The 15,185-nt window shown below is 39.0% G+C and overlaps 1 protein-coding gene across 1 annotated transcript; it reads right to left on the bottom strand.

Annotated features, from left to right (window-relative positions):
• Positions 1–2,423: 2,423 nt before the first annotated feature.
• On the bottom strand, positions 2,424–4,701 carry LOC147883367 (putative glycosyltransferase 5). Its single transcript, XM_087400015.1, has one exon. It carries the CDS (start codon positions 4,402–4,404, stop codon positions 3,025–3,027), a length of 1,380 nt encoding a protein of 459 aa, XP_087256141.1. The 5' UTR covers positions 4,405–4,701; the 3' UTR covers positions 2,424–3,024.
• Between the last annotated feature and the right edge of the window lie 10,484 nt (positions 4,702–15,185).

The raw sequence follows: 15,185 nt of genomic DNA, 5'->3' as shown, positions 1-15,185 counted from the left end.
GATGTGGCTCTACGGAAGTGGCTAATGGTGAGGAGCTTGTAGTTTTGCCAACTACCAATCTCTTTGAGTCAAAGCAAGCTAGTTGGTTGGCATTAGAATCATTCCAATCACAAATTTTATTGTATGATGCTTGTGTCGGGGACATGATGATTGTCATAATGGAAGTACAAGATGTGCATCCTATGTAAATGGGTGGCACATAGGCATGGGACCAACTATGGAAGGTTTGCTCAAGAGGGTGACATCAAGTAGGAAGGATGCTATAAGAGGGGTAGCCTTTGGGAACATTGTTCGCAATGCAATTGATTTTGCATCATTAAGCATGCCACGTGTTGGGTTGGATGGAAACGAAGTCACTATTGGGTGAAAAAGGCATCATGTAGAATGGTTGAAAGAGACATATGCCAGGTTTACAAAAATATTCAGAGGAAAGCACGGCCAAATATGGATATTCCTCATAAGCAACATCATGTGACAAGGCATTCGCAAATGGCAAGAATGGTTATTGAATCCAATGTTCACAAAACAATATGGGCAATACAACGCATTCCCACAGGAAGTAAAGTCATCTGCATGGGAATGATTGATGGAAGGAAGAAGTGTGGTAAAGTGATCTCTCTAGGGGCATTAGCTTGCAAAGTGTCATGGCTGCAAGTTTTTTTTATAAAAAGATCATAGTGGAGGCCAAAGCATGCAGTTTATATGGTTTTGTCTTGATGACATCACTCACACATGGCATTTGAACAAAACTATTATCAACCCATCATCTTTTCCTCTTGGACATTGGTGTGTTGCACACGGCATTGCTTTGAGTCAAGTTGAAGTTGACAAACTCAATAAAGGTAGCTACCTACTAGAGTTCAATTGTGCACAAAATGATGTGTCAACAGAACCCTTAGTGAGCCATACACTTGGGGATGAGCAAGAAGGGGGAAATTCAATTGGCAAAACTAGGCATCAAAGATTAGTATCCAAGGCAACTAAGATTAAGAAGGCTTTGGATCTTAAGGTAGTTATGTTACGCAAGGAGATAAAAATACTAGAAAGATATGTAATCTTTCAGCTTAAGAGCTTGGACATAATCCTAGAGGGTGAGCAGTACCAGGTGCATATCTCTAAGTAGCCATGTTCTTCATCATAAGAAGAGTTGAACATGCAAAATTTGCCATTCAAACACATGTACTTCTATTATGTGATTGTGTTGGGTCTTGATATGGATACAAACATGTGTATTCACTAGCCGTGATTGATTTGTTTCAAATCCTTAGCCATCCAACACAATATCTAGTTGTTTGACATAATGTATTGGAATTACTTGTAGCTCCATGGAAACTCCTTGCTTTTAGGCAAGATTTTATTGTTTCAATTTGGATTACATGGCCTTGTTAAAGGGTTTTTGATTCATTTGATAGCATAAATGATTGTAGGACTTCTATTGGATTTACATGAAACTTTTTTTGTAGAAAATATCATATGTATGGATGGGGCATTTCTAATGACAACAATTTGAAAAGAATATAGTCTTTGACATGTGAAAGCACATACATTTCTAATGCTTAATCATACAACTTGACGTATGAAAGCGCATACATTTATAGTATTTGATGTATGAAAGCACATGCATTTATATGGTTAATCATACAGCTTGGGATGACTGTGAATTTTGTAATGTTTTCTTTGTCGTTCTTGAAAACTCATTATATGACCATGATTTTAACACTTGATTTTTAAAGAAGTATTTTCATGTTCTTAGAGAGCAAGAGATAGCAAGCCATGAGCTATAAAAAACATTCACTCTAAACTCAAAAACTTACTCGCACAATGTCAAAACCCCACACCTAACATTCTAAGCGAGCATTATATAATTTTCACCAAAAATCGAGGTTTAATATTACGTGATTGGAAATTAACTTGAAAATTTGAGAGTATAAGTTTTTAAAATCATCAAATTTTAAGGTATTCTAGTTATTAATTTACTAAAATCTTCAAATTTTCAATAGAAACCTCTAACATTTTCGACAATAAGGCTTTTGTACTTGTCAAGAAAGTGAAGAGTAGGAACGTGAATTAAAAAAAGGAGGAAAATACATTTTAAGAAGAGTGCACAAGTGCACCACCTCCTATTACAGTAGTAAAACAAGTGCTTTTCCATGCAAAAGAGAATGCAGATGATTTTTTAAAGAGAGCTCAACTATTAAAACACAAAATTTAAAGGATGATTTCCATTTGCCTTTTTATAAAATTACACGTGGAAATTCACAAAAGAGTTTCAATCCTCCACTATAGGAGTCGCTCTTTGGAAGGAGTGCTAATACTCAGAGAGATGTTTTATTTTGTAACTCTTTTGTAATTACAAAAAAAAACCCCGGATTGAGTGAAGAGCGACGAAGAAAGGAAGCTTTGAGCAGCAATCGTTGAAGCAAGTAATCGGCTTACATTACTTGTGGACAACATAACTAAGTACTATAATTTTATTTATTTTTAACTAAGTACTAAAAAGCACATTCACTCCAGCCAAAAAAAGCACCTTAGCTATCAATAATGTATAGATTGCTAACTATGTGCCCATTGATCTAAAGGCGTTCAATGTGCCAAAAGGTAATGTAAGAGCCTGAAAGAGTGGTTTAGTGCTTGTCAAGTAAGAAGGGTAATGTTTAGGAAGGATTGTAAGAACCTGAAAGAGTGCTCTAGTGCTGGTCAAGTAAGAAGGGTAATGTTTAGGAAAGATTGTAAGAACCTGAAAGAGCGCTCTAGTGCTGGTCAAGTAAGAAGGGTAACGTGAATGTTGGAAGTGAGGAGGGCCGTAATGGATGAGATGTTTTTAGTTTGTAACGGTGATGTGGAATAATGTTGGAAATGATAGGGAAGCATGTGAAGGAGGTGGAGACGAGAAGGCGAAAGAAGCGGAGTGGGTGAAGAGAGTGGGGTGGCGGAAGCTGTAGGCAGGAGGGGGGGGGGAGGAGGAGGCAGCGTTTAAGACAGTTGAGGCGGAAGCGAGGAGCAAAGGGGAGGAGGCGGAGATTGTTAAGGCAGTGGTTGTAGTTCAGGGAGGCGCTGAACGTCGTAGGAGTCGAGGGAGGGGTGGCGGAAGCCGTAAGTTCGAAGGACTTGATTATCAGCAAAAGCGAAAGCTCGCTCCATTTGCCGGAAGCATTCCTCCTCTTTGAACGCCGGATTATAATTCCCCGTGCACGGTTGGCACCCAGCAAAATGTGTCACAAACGAACGCCGCCCCCGTCCTCCTCCTCCGCCACCCTCACGTCTCTTCTTCTTCCCTCCTTCCCTCTCCTCCTCCTCCTCTATCGCCTCCATCCCCCCCACTACATCCACCCAATACCCATTCAAATTGTAGCTCCTCTCCAATAGTATCTTCTCCCCCCATACCCCCCTCTCCCTCACCATAAACCATATCAGTGCCGCTTGATCATCCCCTGTATACTCCCCCGGCCTATCCCACATTAACTCCGACTGTACCCTCCCTGCTTTATCCCTCACCCTCCCCTTCGGCCCCATCGACGCCCACCTATCCAAAAACCTCATCGTCCACCCGCAGTTCCTCACCAGAAAGCTCCCCGCATTCAACCCCATCACACTGTGGTTCCCGTATACCTCGCTCTCCCACCCGTGCACCACCAGATTATAGTTCCCGTACCTCTCCAGCGGCACGTCGAACTCCATGTCTGTGATCACCAGATCCGCGTCGACCCACCATAGCCATTCGGCCTCCGGATGTGCCTCCATCGTTGCTCGCACTAGGGGCAGCTTCGACCAGAAACTGTCCATCTTCTTGTCCAGTATCGCCACGTTGTAGAAGATTCCCATCCCATGCAACCGGCAGTAGTCAACCTTGTTCTTGAACGACCTCAGCAGAAGATAATCCCCCGTGGGCGCCTTGCAACGCCCGGGCTGTGACCCTGTTAGCATGAACAGCCGCGGCCTTCCGTCCTCTGTGTAGTTCTGCGTCCCAGGATGCTGCTGTAGCCATAGCGCCCTCTGCCTATCCCAGTCTGCGATGGGTTTTCCCAGCCTATAGTATGGAGGCAAGCCTGTATTCACTAGCCCCTGGATTTCTTCCACGCTATCGTTGTAGCCTTGCTGCGTTGAAAGGAGATCTTCATCTTGCACTTCCGTCTCACCACTCCCCGAAGTATTAGAGGGAGGCCTTTCACTTTCTTCTTCACTGGAGAAGCTACGAAGCTCTGTGACCATACCTCCTTGACTCTTAGCGCGAACCACAGAGTCTCTGGGACCTTGCACAAATATAGCTCTCCAAGCACCGCACATTACAATGAGGGCAATTGTCACAACGCCAAGAAAAGGCAGCCAATCGTTAAGCTTCTTCTTACCGTCGCTGAATCCTCTAGCGCTGTTAGACGAAAAGACTTCACTGAAGGAGGTCTCCATTTTGAACAAAAAGGTACTTCCACTTTCTTGTCCTTCTAGGAGCACATACTCAGCTAATCCTCTGCAAGGGTAACGAGATGGACTTCCATACTAATGAATCGTAACACTTGGAAACGTTCTTACACATCCTCTTATATAATGGAATGGAAAAAATTGCCTACATGTGCCCAGGGACAGGAAAGCTTGCACTATATAAGTTTAATGTAAGACGTCAATCTTTCACTGAACGGACCTCTCTGTCTCGGGTAACTTACTCTAAGAAAAGGAGTTCGCGTCTCCGAGTGGCAGCCTACTAGCAGGTGGTTGAGGAAAAGCAAGCTCAAGCTCACAGGTTGGGAATGTTACTTGGCATAAATTGGAGTACCTAGCTCATAGGAAATCTCAACTTGCACGTGATGCGATCAAGCGGTTTCGCAAAAGCAATCTCCACGAGATACATCTGGAAGGTCGATTTCACCGGTTATAGCCGAGTAGCGATTATGTAGTTCAAACGATAGCGAAGAATCAGTCACACAAGGGCCACGGGTGACAGCAATCAAGGCGCAAATGCACCTTTAGTTCAAATGAGTTAGTTACGGGCGACGGCCCACGTGGGGGCCGGGGCGCTGCGGATTACATTACAGAAGCTCGTGGGGGGATCTCCGCACGGCGATCGGGACGGCGAAATTGACTCCAAAAGCTGACGGTGATCGGGACGGCGAACGGGTGGGCCGGGGTGACTGAATGCTCTTGCAAGTCGCGAGACTCGCGACAGATGTTACGAAATTGAGATTAGATTGGAAAGCCCCGAGTCCCGACCCGTTTTGACAATTGTCATCGGATCTGAGTCGTGAAAGGTCATTCACCGCGAACGCCGAACGGTAACCGAAACGATCCTCATTGCAACATCTAGAGTCACTCATGTAACCGGCGAGTTGTCCAACATCAATCGTCCTTTCAGTCAGGCAGGCTCAAAAATCCTGTAATCTTTCAGCCATCGTTAACCAGTTCCTTGTCTCCACCGTCACCCACCTTGTCTTCAAGCTCCTCTAGGCTCTAGTCTTTATTTTAGCAGTTGCTTTAGGCATACTCAGCATTTTTTTTCGTGAGAATATATTTTCAGCAGCAGGAGAATATATTGGTTTACGTGAAAGAAGTCTTCTCGTCCGGCAAAGTGAAGCATTACTTGTTTTCGTTCAGTGACCCGTCCCATCAAACCGGAGCCCACGGAGGTTGTGCTAGATTTTTGAGACTCGAAAGGTGCAAATGACTCGATTTATCATTCAGACTGAGCAAGGAGCTGAGATCGCGAAATGCTAGGCAATAAGCGAACCGGTTTGCCTGCCACTATCCATTGATTCGTCAATTACGAAAGTTTGATCAAAGATGAATGCGAAATCATGATTCATGTCCTCCAAACGGCTCGAACTCCGCACGATATAACGAAATCTATAAGATTTAATTAAAATTTTATAGCCTCGTCCTCATTGACGCACTCCGCACACACAAAGTGAGGGGGGCAGAATCGGGAGGCAATCTTGCCCGTCCATAAGCCTTGGGCATGCCCATGGGCGGGCAAGTGTGTAAACACCCTTAGTAATTGTTGCACGGCTCTTTCACTCACACACACACATATGTTCTTGATCCTATAAGGTATTTGCTTCAAAATAGAATTTTGTTGGAAATTCAAATTCAGTTTCACGATGGGGGAATCCAACCCTCCAAGTCTTTGGGGTCACTTTTGAATCATATGGTTAAACTCGCCCCCTATATGCCTTTTGCTAAACTATCCTTGAAGGACACACGCGATACAAGTAAAATGCAGAGTATGGCATCATAGCACATTGAAATTTCATTGGGGGCGGTGATTCAGTTGATCGAACTTCCCGGCACAATGTGCACTATTTATGTTATTATAAATGCACATAATAGGGAAATAGTAATGGTGTTCTCATAATCATCAATCTCTCACTCGTCTCTCAAAAATGGCTTCCAAAGGTAATCAAATGTGCACATGGGCCCTTGAATTTTCGGTGTACCTTGGTTATAAATGCTCCAACATGTTATGTCCTTGAACTTTGTTCTAGACCCTTGCCCTTTTGAACGCCTTTTGTCATTTTCCTGTGCTACCTAATAGGAATAACAATTTAAAAAATATAGTCATAACAAACTATACCCAATAATAATCATAGTGGCTATATAAGGAGTCTCTAAACCTCAAATACTCATAATCATACACACAAATTCCAATATGGACCGGATAAGATACTAATAATAAAATATTTCATCAATCTGAAGCTAATTTCTTACAAAAGAAAACTCACACATGGATAGCATGCATATGTGTGTGTGCACGCATGTATGCATGCACGAACGTGTGCATGGACACACGCATGCATGCACATGCGCATGTGTATATGTGTATTCATGTGTGGATGCACATTCTATGTGTGTGGGTGTGTGTGTGTGTTTATCTAGATTAAAAAGTCCCAACAATAATTAAGCCATACAATTAATTCCATCAATTGGATAAAAAGTAAAAAAAGGAAAACATATAAGGAAAAAAAGTTTGAGACATCTAAGTTGAAAAATGCAATAACTAGAGTTTGCAAATATTTCGATCAAAATTAAGAATTTTTAATAATATTAAGTTTGGTAAACATAATGTTGAAAAAAGAGGTCGAATCCTCAGGTAGTCCAAGCTCCAAGGTCGGGGTCCACTTACCTGCCACCATCCAAACAAACTAGGTGTTTAAACATCATAGTTACGTTTGGATAAATAGATAATGCTTGTTTCCCCCAGCTTTCCCCTGGCTTGTTATCGCTTTATCTAGGAATATAGACAACCGTATGGATTCTTAGATAATTAAAAAATAATTAAGCCACAAGTGAAGTTTAAGTCACAAGTTGAGAAGGAGCGAATGAGTGCATGGGTTGAGACAGCGGGATTAGAGGATGTATGGGAGGATTAGTGGGCTTGGTGTGTGGGGTGGTTAAAAAGAGAGTGTAAAGGGGAGATTTCACGGGGGTAAATGAAAGAATAATTCATAGTTGGGGAAGTATACATGTGTGTGTGTGTGTGTGTGTGTGTGTGTGTGTGTGTAATGAGTGATTCAAACCATTACAAAGATGTAGCAAATTGGTAATGTAGGAAAGGTTTTTGAGAAGCATGGGTGTCTTAATAGCTGTCATCTATTGTCTTTCCTGCGTAATACTTATATAGTTATTGCCATGATCATTAATATTTGACTATTAAGATACACTGAAACAACAATGTGCCATGTTGGTACAACTTGGGGGTGGCACTCCTAGTTTGAAATCGTGTGCTTCTCAACAACAAGGACATTTGAAAATTCTCTCTCTCTCTCTCTCTCTTCTTTTCTTTTCTATTTTTTGTTTTTGGTAGGGGGGAGGAGTGGGGGGGCATTTTGTATGCAAAATCATGGGGATGATGTAGGAGTTTGTAATCTTAGTTTACATGATTAGGCCATTGTCACACTATTAAAATATTGGTTCACATTTTTGTAGTACTTGAGGATTTACACATAACTTTTTCTCCAAGCCTTTTTCTACCTTTAACCACCAAGAACATTGCATCATTTTTATTCTTGTATTTAAGCTAACATCATTTAATTATGCGAATATTATTTGCAATGTCAAAGCATACAAATTTATCTTTTTAATAGTTTTGTTTCCCTTGCACCTTAAAACTATAATCTAATACAAATTATAACCCAAGATTAAAAGCAATATTTAGAATAACATTTATGTCAATTTTGAGCTTATTTGAATATAGTGTAAATGTAACCACACATCCTTTTATGATTAAAAGTATGCAAATTTAGTCGATAACTTAACTTCTGGACCTGTAGTGTGTATAGTAAAATCATTGCCAACAATAATGTCTAAATAGTAGCCACTTTGGAGAAGTAGCCAAATAGTAGCCATTTTAGAGAGGGTATCCACAACCATGGAAAATGAATATTGAAAGTGAAAATCTAGGGCCAAAAGTAAATACAACATGGTGTGATCATTTCAAAGTGCAGTGGGATGCTTTCTTTTTTCAAAGAAGGTTTTAAATTATTGTGAGTCTTCTAACAGTTATGTTAAAGATAAGTATGACATTTTCTTGTCACATCTTCAGCCATTCTTTAATAACAAGAAACATACCCATTAAAGGTCTATTCACCTCCAAAGGAACATGATGTCCAAATGTCTTAACAATAGACATAGTACCTACTGGTGCCATGATACTTAATCATAGTGCTTATCAAACATTTATTGATGCTGTCATTGTCCTTAAGGATATAAAATATTTAAAAAAAAACTTCAATGCATGATTATTTTTCTTTTCTTTTTAGATTAAAATTTTTTCATTTCCAATTTTGATTAACTAGTTCACATCAATAGATCTCATATATTACTCATGAATAAGACTACAATTGTTACTATAAAATACTAGGATGGTGTTCACAAAATGCCATGAAATTATTTTCTTTAGAAATTTTAAAGTGGATTTCAATAAAAAAATCATCCTTTAGACTCCATTCTTTCTCTACAATCTAGTGGATGCCTTGTACAAGTAGCTTTTACACTCTAAAGGTCTCCTTCATTGTTTCCATTATAAAGATTTAATCAACATCATTGTTTAGTACTATGAATTGGAGCTTGTGGGTTTCATTACCTATTATGTGAATGTAGCATGTGTTTTAAACAAAAGAAATCTCACTTTCCAAATTCTCAAGAATATAAAATTAGTTTCATAGAGGAATTTTCAATATGATAGTTTGAAAACAATTTGAGTAGAGAAAATGAGTTTCGTTTAAAGTCTCTAAAGGGACATAAGAGAATTTTAGCCCATGAGCTATATAAAGTTTCCATGTAGGAAATGAAATCCCTTGATAACTACATGAAATCGACAACTTTGAGCAACCGTACTAGTAGACCTTTAAATATTACTTTCACTAGCTTTGGTGATTTAAAATTCGCCACTCAAATTGTGCCTAGCCTACTACTAGGGTAGAAAATAAGAGGGGGACATAGTTATGGAAGTCATTGGGTGAATCTTTCAACAATACAACTATGGAAGTGTATGTCATTGGGCGAAACTTTCCCAATATAGAGTTGTAAATATTAACCCATGCAAACTTTCAAGGATTCAATGGGTTTACATATACAAAAGTATATTTAAACTTCATCTATAGCCTTTTATAATAGATAGGTCCAAATGACTTGTGCCAATCCATTTGAGTACTTAGAGGGTTGAATTTTGAGCTTGTATCAGAAAGTTATGTTGAATTTTGGGCAAATTTATTAAATTTAAATCTCTAAATATTAGCCTAGGCAACTTGGAGAAGGTTTCAATTCGCAAGTGGATTTAGCATAGTGGTCTATAGAACCGAGTGCATAGATGTTCAAAATAGTAGTATATGCTAACCCATACAGAGTACAAAAATTTATTGGATTGGTAAATTATTTCAAAAGACATATCCAAGTATTGTCCGACAATGTCAAAATCTTGCTAACCAAAGACCAATGTCTAGCCTGAGGATTGCTCTCAGGAAGCCCATTGAATCATTTAAGTACTAGACTAAACCATGTCTAGAATAGGTTACAGTGAGGAGGGAAAGAAACACAGCAATGTAGAAGAGGTTGGTAAAATTTGGATGGCCAAGAGGGTGACAATGAATTGTGAACAAGTATTGGATGGACTTATGAACCAAGAGGAGGTAACAGAGATCCACCTGCAATGGATAGCTTAAGGTAGAAGAAGAACTATCCACATGTGCACAAAGATGATTTTTGACTATCATGATAACTCTAAGAGTGATGTGGTTATGTTCGAGATGACCTAAGGCCTTTGACAAAGAAGCGACTTTTAGGTCTTAGCAAGAGGATTTCGAGCAATCATCAATGAGTGGAGAGACTAGCTTTTGCAGAGTCCAACAAGTCTCTGCACATGGACCAAGCAAAAACTATGAATCTCTAAGTTAAAGGCAAGAATCTAGTACAGAGGCAAGATATGTCTCAAGATGGAAACAACAAAATAATATTTGCGTTCAAGTTAGAGGTGGAGTATGATGCTTCATACTTTGAAATCAAGATTGAATTTATAGAGAAAAGTAGAAAACTAAAATAGACTAGGAAGACACTTTGTATTGAATCAAAATCATTCACGACCAATCCTGGAAACACAATACTCCATGTACATATCTCTAACCGCCTGACCACCCTGAGCTATTCTCACTCTCACTCTCAGTCACATCAAGCTTTTGCAATGAATCTCACTCTCATTCAAGATGATACAATGCCCTCCTTTAGAACCTGGAAAGATGGAGGAAAGATGGACCCTTTTTTAAACCTGTAAAGTCTTGACACAACTCCCATTCATATATACATATATTTGTTTATATTTTTTAAAGCTCAAAATTACTTGTTAGTATTTTCAAGAGTCAAACCTCAAAACGGACATGAAAAATAAACTCCACAAATGACTCCTGACAAAACTAAAAAAATATATACACAAAAATGTGAAGCATGATAATCACCCCCTCTTTGAGAAAATCTATCCTCAAAGTTTAAAGGAAGGAAACTCGGCAAGCAGTGAATCTAAATCTACCCAAGTAGCATCCTCTATAGGATATGCATCCCATTTTACCAAAAGTTTACTTGTTCCTAAGTTGCTTTGTTTGTCTATCCAAAAAAAGTTGAGGTCCAACCTTCAACATTCCATCTTCTTTAATTCTAGATGTGTCCGGCTATAAAACATGAGAAGAATTAGCAACATAACTTTTCAATAAGCTCATATGAAAAAGAGGATGTACTTTGATGTTTTCATGCAATTCAAGTTGGTAAGCCAATGTTTCCACTCGCTTGAAGATTTGAAAGGTCCTACAAAATGAGGTGAGAGCCTTCTATCTCTTCCAAGAATTAAATTACTTTTCTTAACTTGAATGATTTTCAAAAATACCATGTCACCCAACTTGAATTCTTGAAAGCTATGTTTCTTGTGATAGTAATGTTTATGTTTGTCTTGGGCTATTTTAATATTGTCTGACATGTTTGACCTCCTCATCCATCCTCTCAAGCATTTGTTTTGAAATCTCAACTTTGTTCTTAGAATCTAAAAAATTTACTGGTGGTGAATGACAATTTTGTCCATATACAGCTTCAAAGGGAGTCATTTGAATTGTGTTATGCCATGAACTATTATAAGCAAATTCTGACAAAGATAGCATTCAATCCAATTAGTTTGCTTCTCATTGACATACATTCTAAGAGTGTCTTCTAGAAAATCATTCACTATTTCAGTTTCCCCATCCGTTTGCGGATGAAATACTGTGCTCATTTTAAGTTCAATTCCTATGGCTTTAAATGTAGCTTCCCAAAAATTAGATCTGAACTTTGAGTTCCTATTAGAACAATATTCTTAGGTAGACCATGCAAGCAAAAGATTTCCCTTACAAATAATTTGTACCTTAAGAGCACCATCAGTCTTTTTCATGGGAAAGAAATGGACCATTTTGTTCAAACGATCAACAACAACTAGAATAGTGTCATACCCCTCTGTAGTAGGAAACTTAGTGTTGAAGTCCATGGAAATAGATTCCCGCTTTTGAAGAGGAATGTCTAGGGGTTCCATTAGACCTTGCATTCTATCTTATTCAATTTTGATTCATTGACAATGTAAACATTCTCTAACATAGCAGTATGGACATCATTCTTTAAATTAGTCCAAAAGAAAAACTTTCTAACCTTGCTATACGTTTTGTTATATCCAGCACGTCAAGAGACAAGTACATCATGATGTCCGTGTAAAACTTTAGCCTTAAAAGAAGATCGATTAGGCTCACAAAGTCTATCATTACAATACAAATTCCCATTTACCAAGTGAAATCTTCCCTTGACTCCCTCAGAAGGATTCTTGGCACGTTCCTCAAGGATATAGTAACAAAAAAAGAATCCTATTTAATTTTAGCCTTGATGTATTCTATTAAATTATAATGAACAATGATTAGGGCATTCACAAGAGGACATCTAATCAAAGCATCAGCCACCTTATTTTCTTTTCCCTCAATGTTTTAATGTCAAAATCATATTCAAAAAGAATATCCATCAATGATAAATGTCAGTTCAACAAGGGTTGAGTAAGGATATATTTCAAACTTTGATCATCCATTCGAATTTCAAACTTCACACCAAGTAGAAAATGTCTCCAATGTTTCAATGCATGAACAATAGCAAGCAATTCACAATCTTGCATGGGCTATATATCTTTGTGTTTTCTAAGTTCTTCCATATCACTAGCCCAACTGCTCGCTTATAGGGACCCTTTTTTGAGTCCAAAATTTGTGTCACTTTGTAGTCATACTCTGAAAAATTTTCAAGATCACTACAAGATGAGGCTTGACCAGAAGAGAGATAGACCCCCACAATTAGCTTTTCTAGATCAGGTATGAATCATTCCATAGGGACCTCATAATATAAATGTTGTTTGTGCTTAATTTGCACAAGCTTTTGAACTCAAATTCTTGATCTCTCCATAGGATGTTTGCATGAAGCAACTTGTTTAGACTCTTTATCCAAAATCTCTGAGACTTTCCCATGAAGACGTGTGGCCACTATGTTTTCATGTGAAGGTGGACTATATTACTCAATAGCATACTTCTTGAATACTAAGAGTGCTTTATTCCATGTCCAAGAGTGGTGGAAGCAACCTCAAGGGATTACATTTTACATAATCACACAACTTTTGCATGATTTTCATTTGCAAACATGAAACTATGTACACATGCAATGATGGCAAAACCTTTACGGTCTTTTTTTTAAAAAAAGGGCTATATATTGTCTCAGTAACGTGATACTTACTACTGGTGAGTGAAAAACATACCATTGGAAATAGATTAAAAACAAGTGAGAAAATTTCATTACTATCGATAATAATAGTAGTACGAATGTGAGTAGATTTGGCATGAATTTAACAAGCAATAATACTACTATACCGGTAGTACTAGTCCTTATACCACTACTTATCCCTTTTCTAGTAGTACTAGTCATTATACCATTGCTACTTATCCATTTCCCGTCGGTGACATGTCATTTATTGGGGGTATTATTATTATTAGCGGTGGTAGTAATACCACCACTTTTATATAAATACCCCACCAGTTCATTTGCAATTACTTTCAATTTGAGAGTTAATTCTCTCTACTATAACACACTAGGGCTTGGACCATAGAGTAGTCCTTGGTGCTTGCACAAGAGCTATATGGGACCACTCCTAGGTTCAAGTCTCTAGATTCTTAAAAAGAGGGAGGTGGATTTTGTCATCTTTTCCTTTTATGCACTCTGTCTTATCCTAGTCACAACATGGAAGATCACCATCGCAATTATGTTGACCTTGACCTAGAAGTAGATGGGGATAATTTCTTTCACCGTCGCACCAATTATGATCGAAAAATAACAGTCAAGGCAAGCAACCCATGGGTGAACTAGAACTTACAAAATATAATGTCCGGGGTGATCCAACAAGATTCCTCTAGCATTTTGATGCCGCATGTTGAGCTGGAGGGGATCAATAAAATGAAACCAAGGTAGCATGCTTCCCCATGCTTTAACTATGATGAAGCCCCCAATGGTACCTCAACCTCCTAGTGGATTAATGAGCCTAATGGGACCTGTTTCAAACTAAATTGAAAAGGTGGTTCCAAATAGAAAGACTTCAAGATGATCCCACTCTCCAACTGAGCAAGCTTGAAGAAGCTCATAGGGAGGATGTACACATGTATGTGGGCAAAATGAAGTGCCTAATTGCAAAGTGTTTCCCATGTTCCCATGAGAAGTACCTAATAGCTTGGTTCATTGTACGGCTAAGAAAGAAGATTCAAAAGGACATGAAAAAGATTAGCAACTATGAATCATTCAGTCTTGCTCACGTAGCCACAACAATTGATATAGAGGATGGAATGACAGATTTTGACACTAGCAGTGATGATGGAAGAGCAAGTGCACAAGTGCTCTAAAGAGGGCAAAGCCAAGTCATTTGTAGGAACATGTAATGTAGATCACCTAGCGGCCATGGCCATGAAGCTAAGAGAAGAAATGATGCATACCATGGAACAAAAGCTTCACATGTCTCAGCCACCACCTTTGACTTATCCAAGGCAAGAAAATGTATGGTGTCCACATTGCATGGGCAATCATACATCAAATTAATGCCTTGTCCTAAGAGCCTAGATCAATGCACAAGCTAATCCACCACCATGGTTGTGGTGCCACATCTACATAGTCGATGGGCATGATGAAAATAGTTGCATCTTCAACATGTGCAACAATCTGCCCTGAGTTCAATAATACTACCCCCCACCGGCACCCATCCTAGTGTACAAGTAACCAACACTTACACAAGCACCACCACTGCCAAGTCTGAATCTTGTTCCAGTCCACACCCAAGCCTTGCAATTACTCAAAAATCAAAATCCGTGACAATATCCTAGAGTGCCAAAACCAACATTTCCAATATAATAACTTCAAGCCAAGGAAGTGGATTCACAATTCGATTATGAAGCTAAGTACCTTGTGTACTATGTGGAATGATAAGAAGTTTTGATCCCTGTCTATAAAAATCAAGTTTGGCCAAACACATATTGAGCACCAATCAAGTGCTCAGTTGTGGAGAGAATCATCAGATCACAGAATGCCCTCATTGTGTAGCCCCGCTACTTGCCAACCACTCTAGTGAGATTGTGGAATTAGCCATGCTTGTATGGATTGTCCCATGAAAAACAAGGTCCCACAACAAA

This window comes from Dipteris shenzhenensis, chromosome 28 (genome assembly GCF_047967505.1).
Source record: "Dipteris shenzhenensis isolate YYH24624 ecotype China chromosome 28, Dip_SZ_1.0, whole genome shotgun sequence".
Taxonomy (NCBI): Eukaryota; Viridiplantae; Streptophyta; class Polypodiopsida; order Gleicheniales; family Dipteridaceae; genus Dipteris; species Dipteris shenzhenensis.
This window is presented reverse-complemented; position numbering and strand designations above follow the sequence as displayed.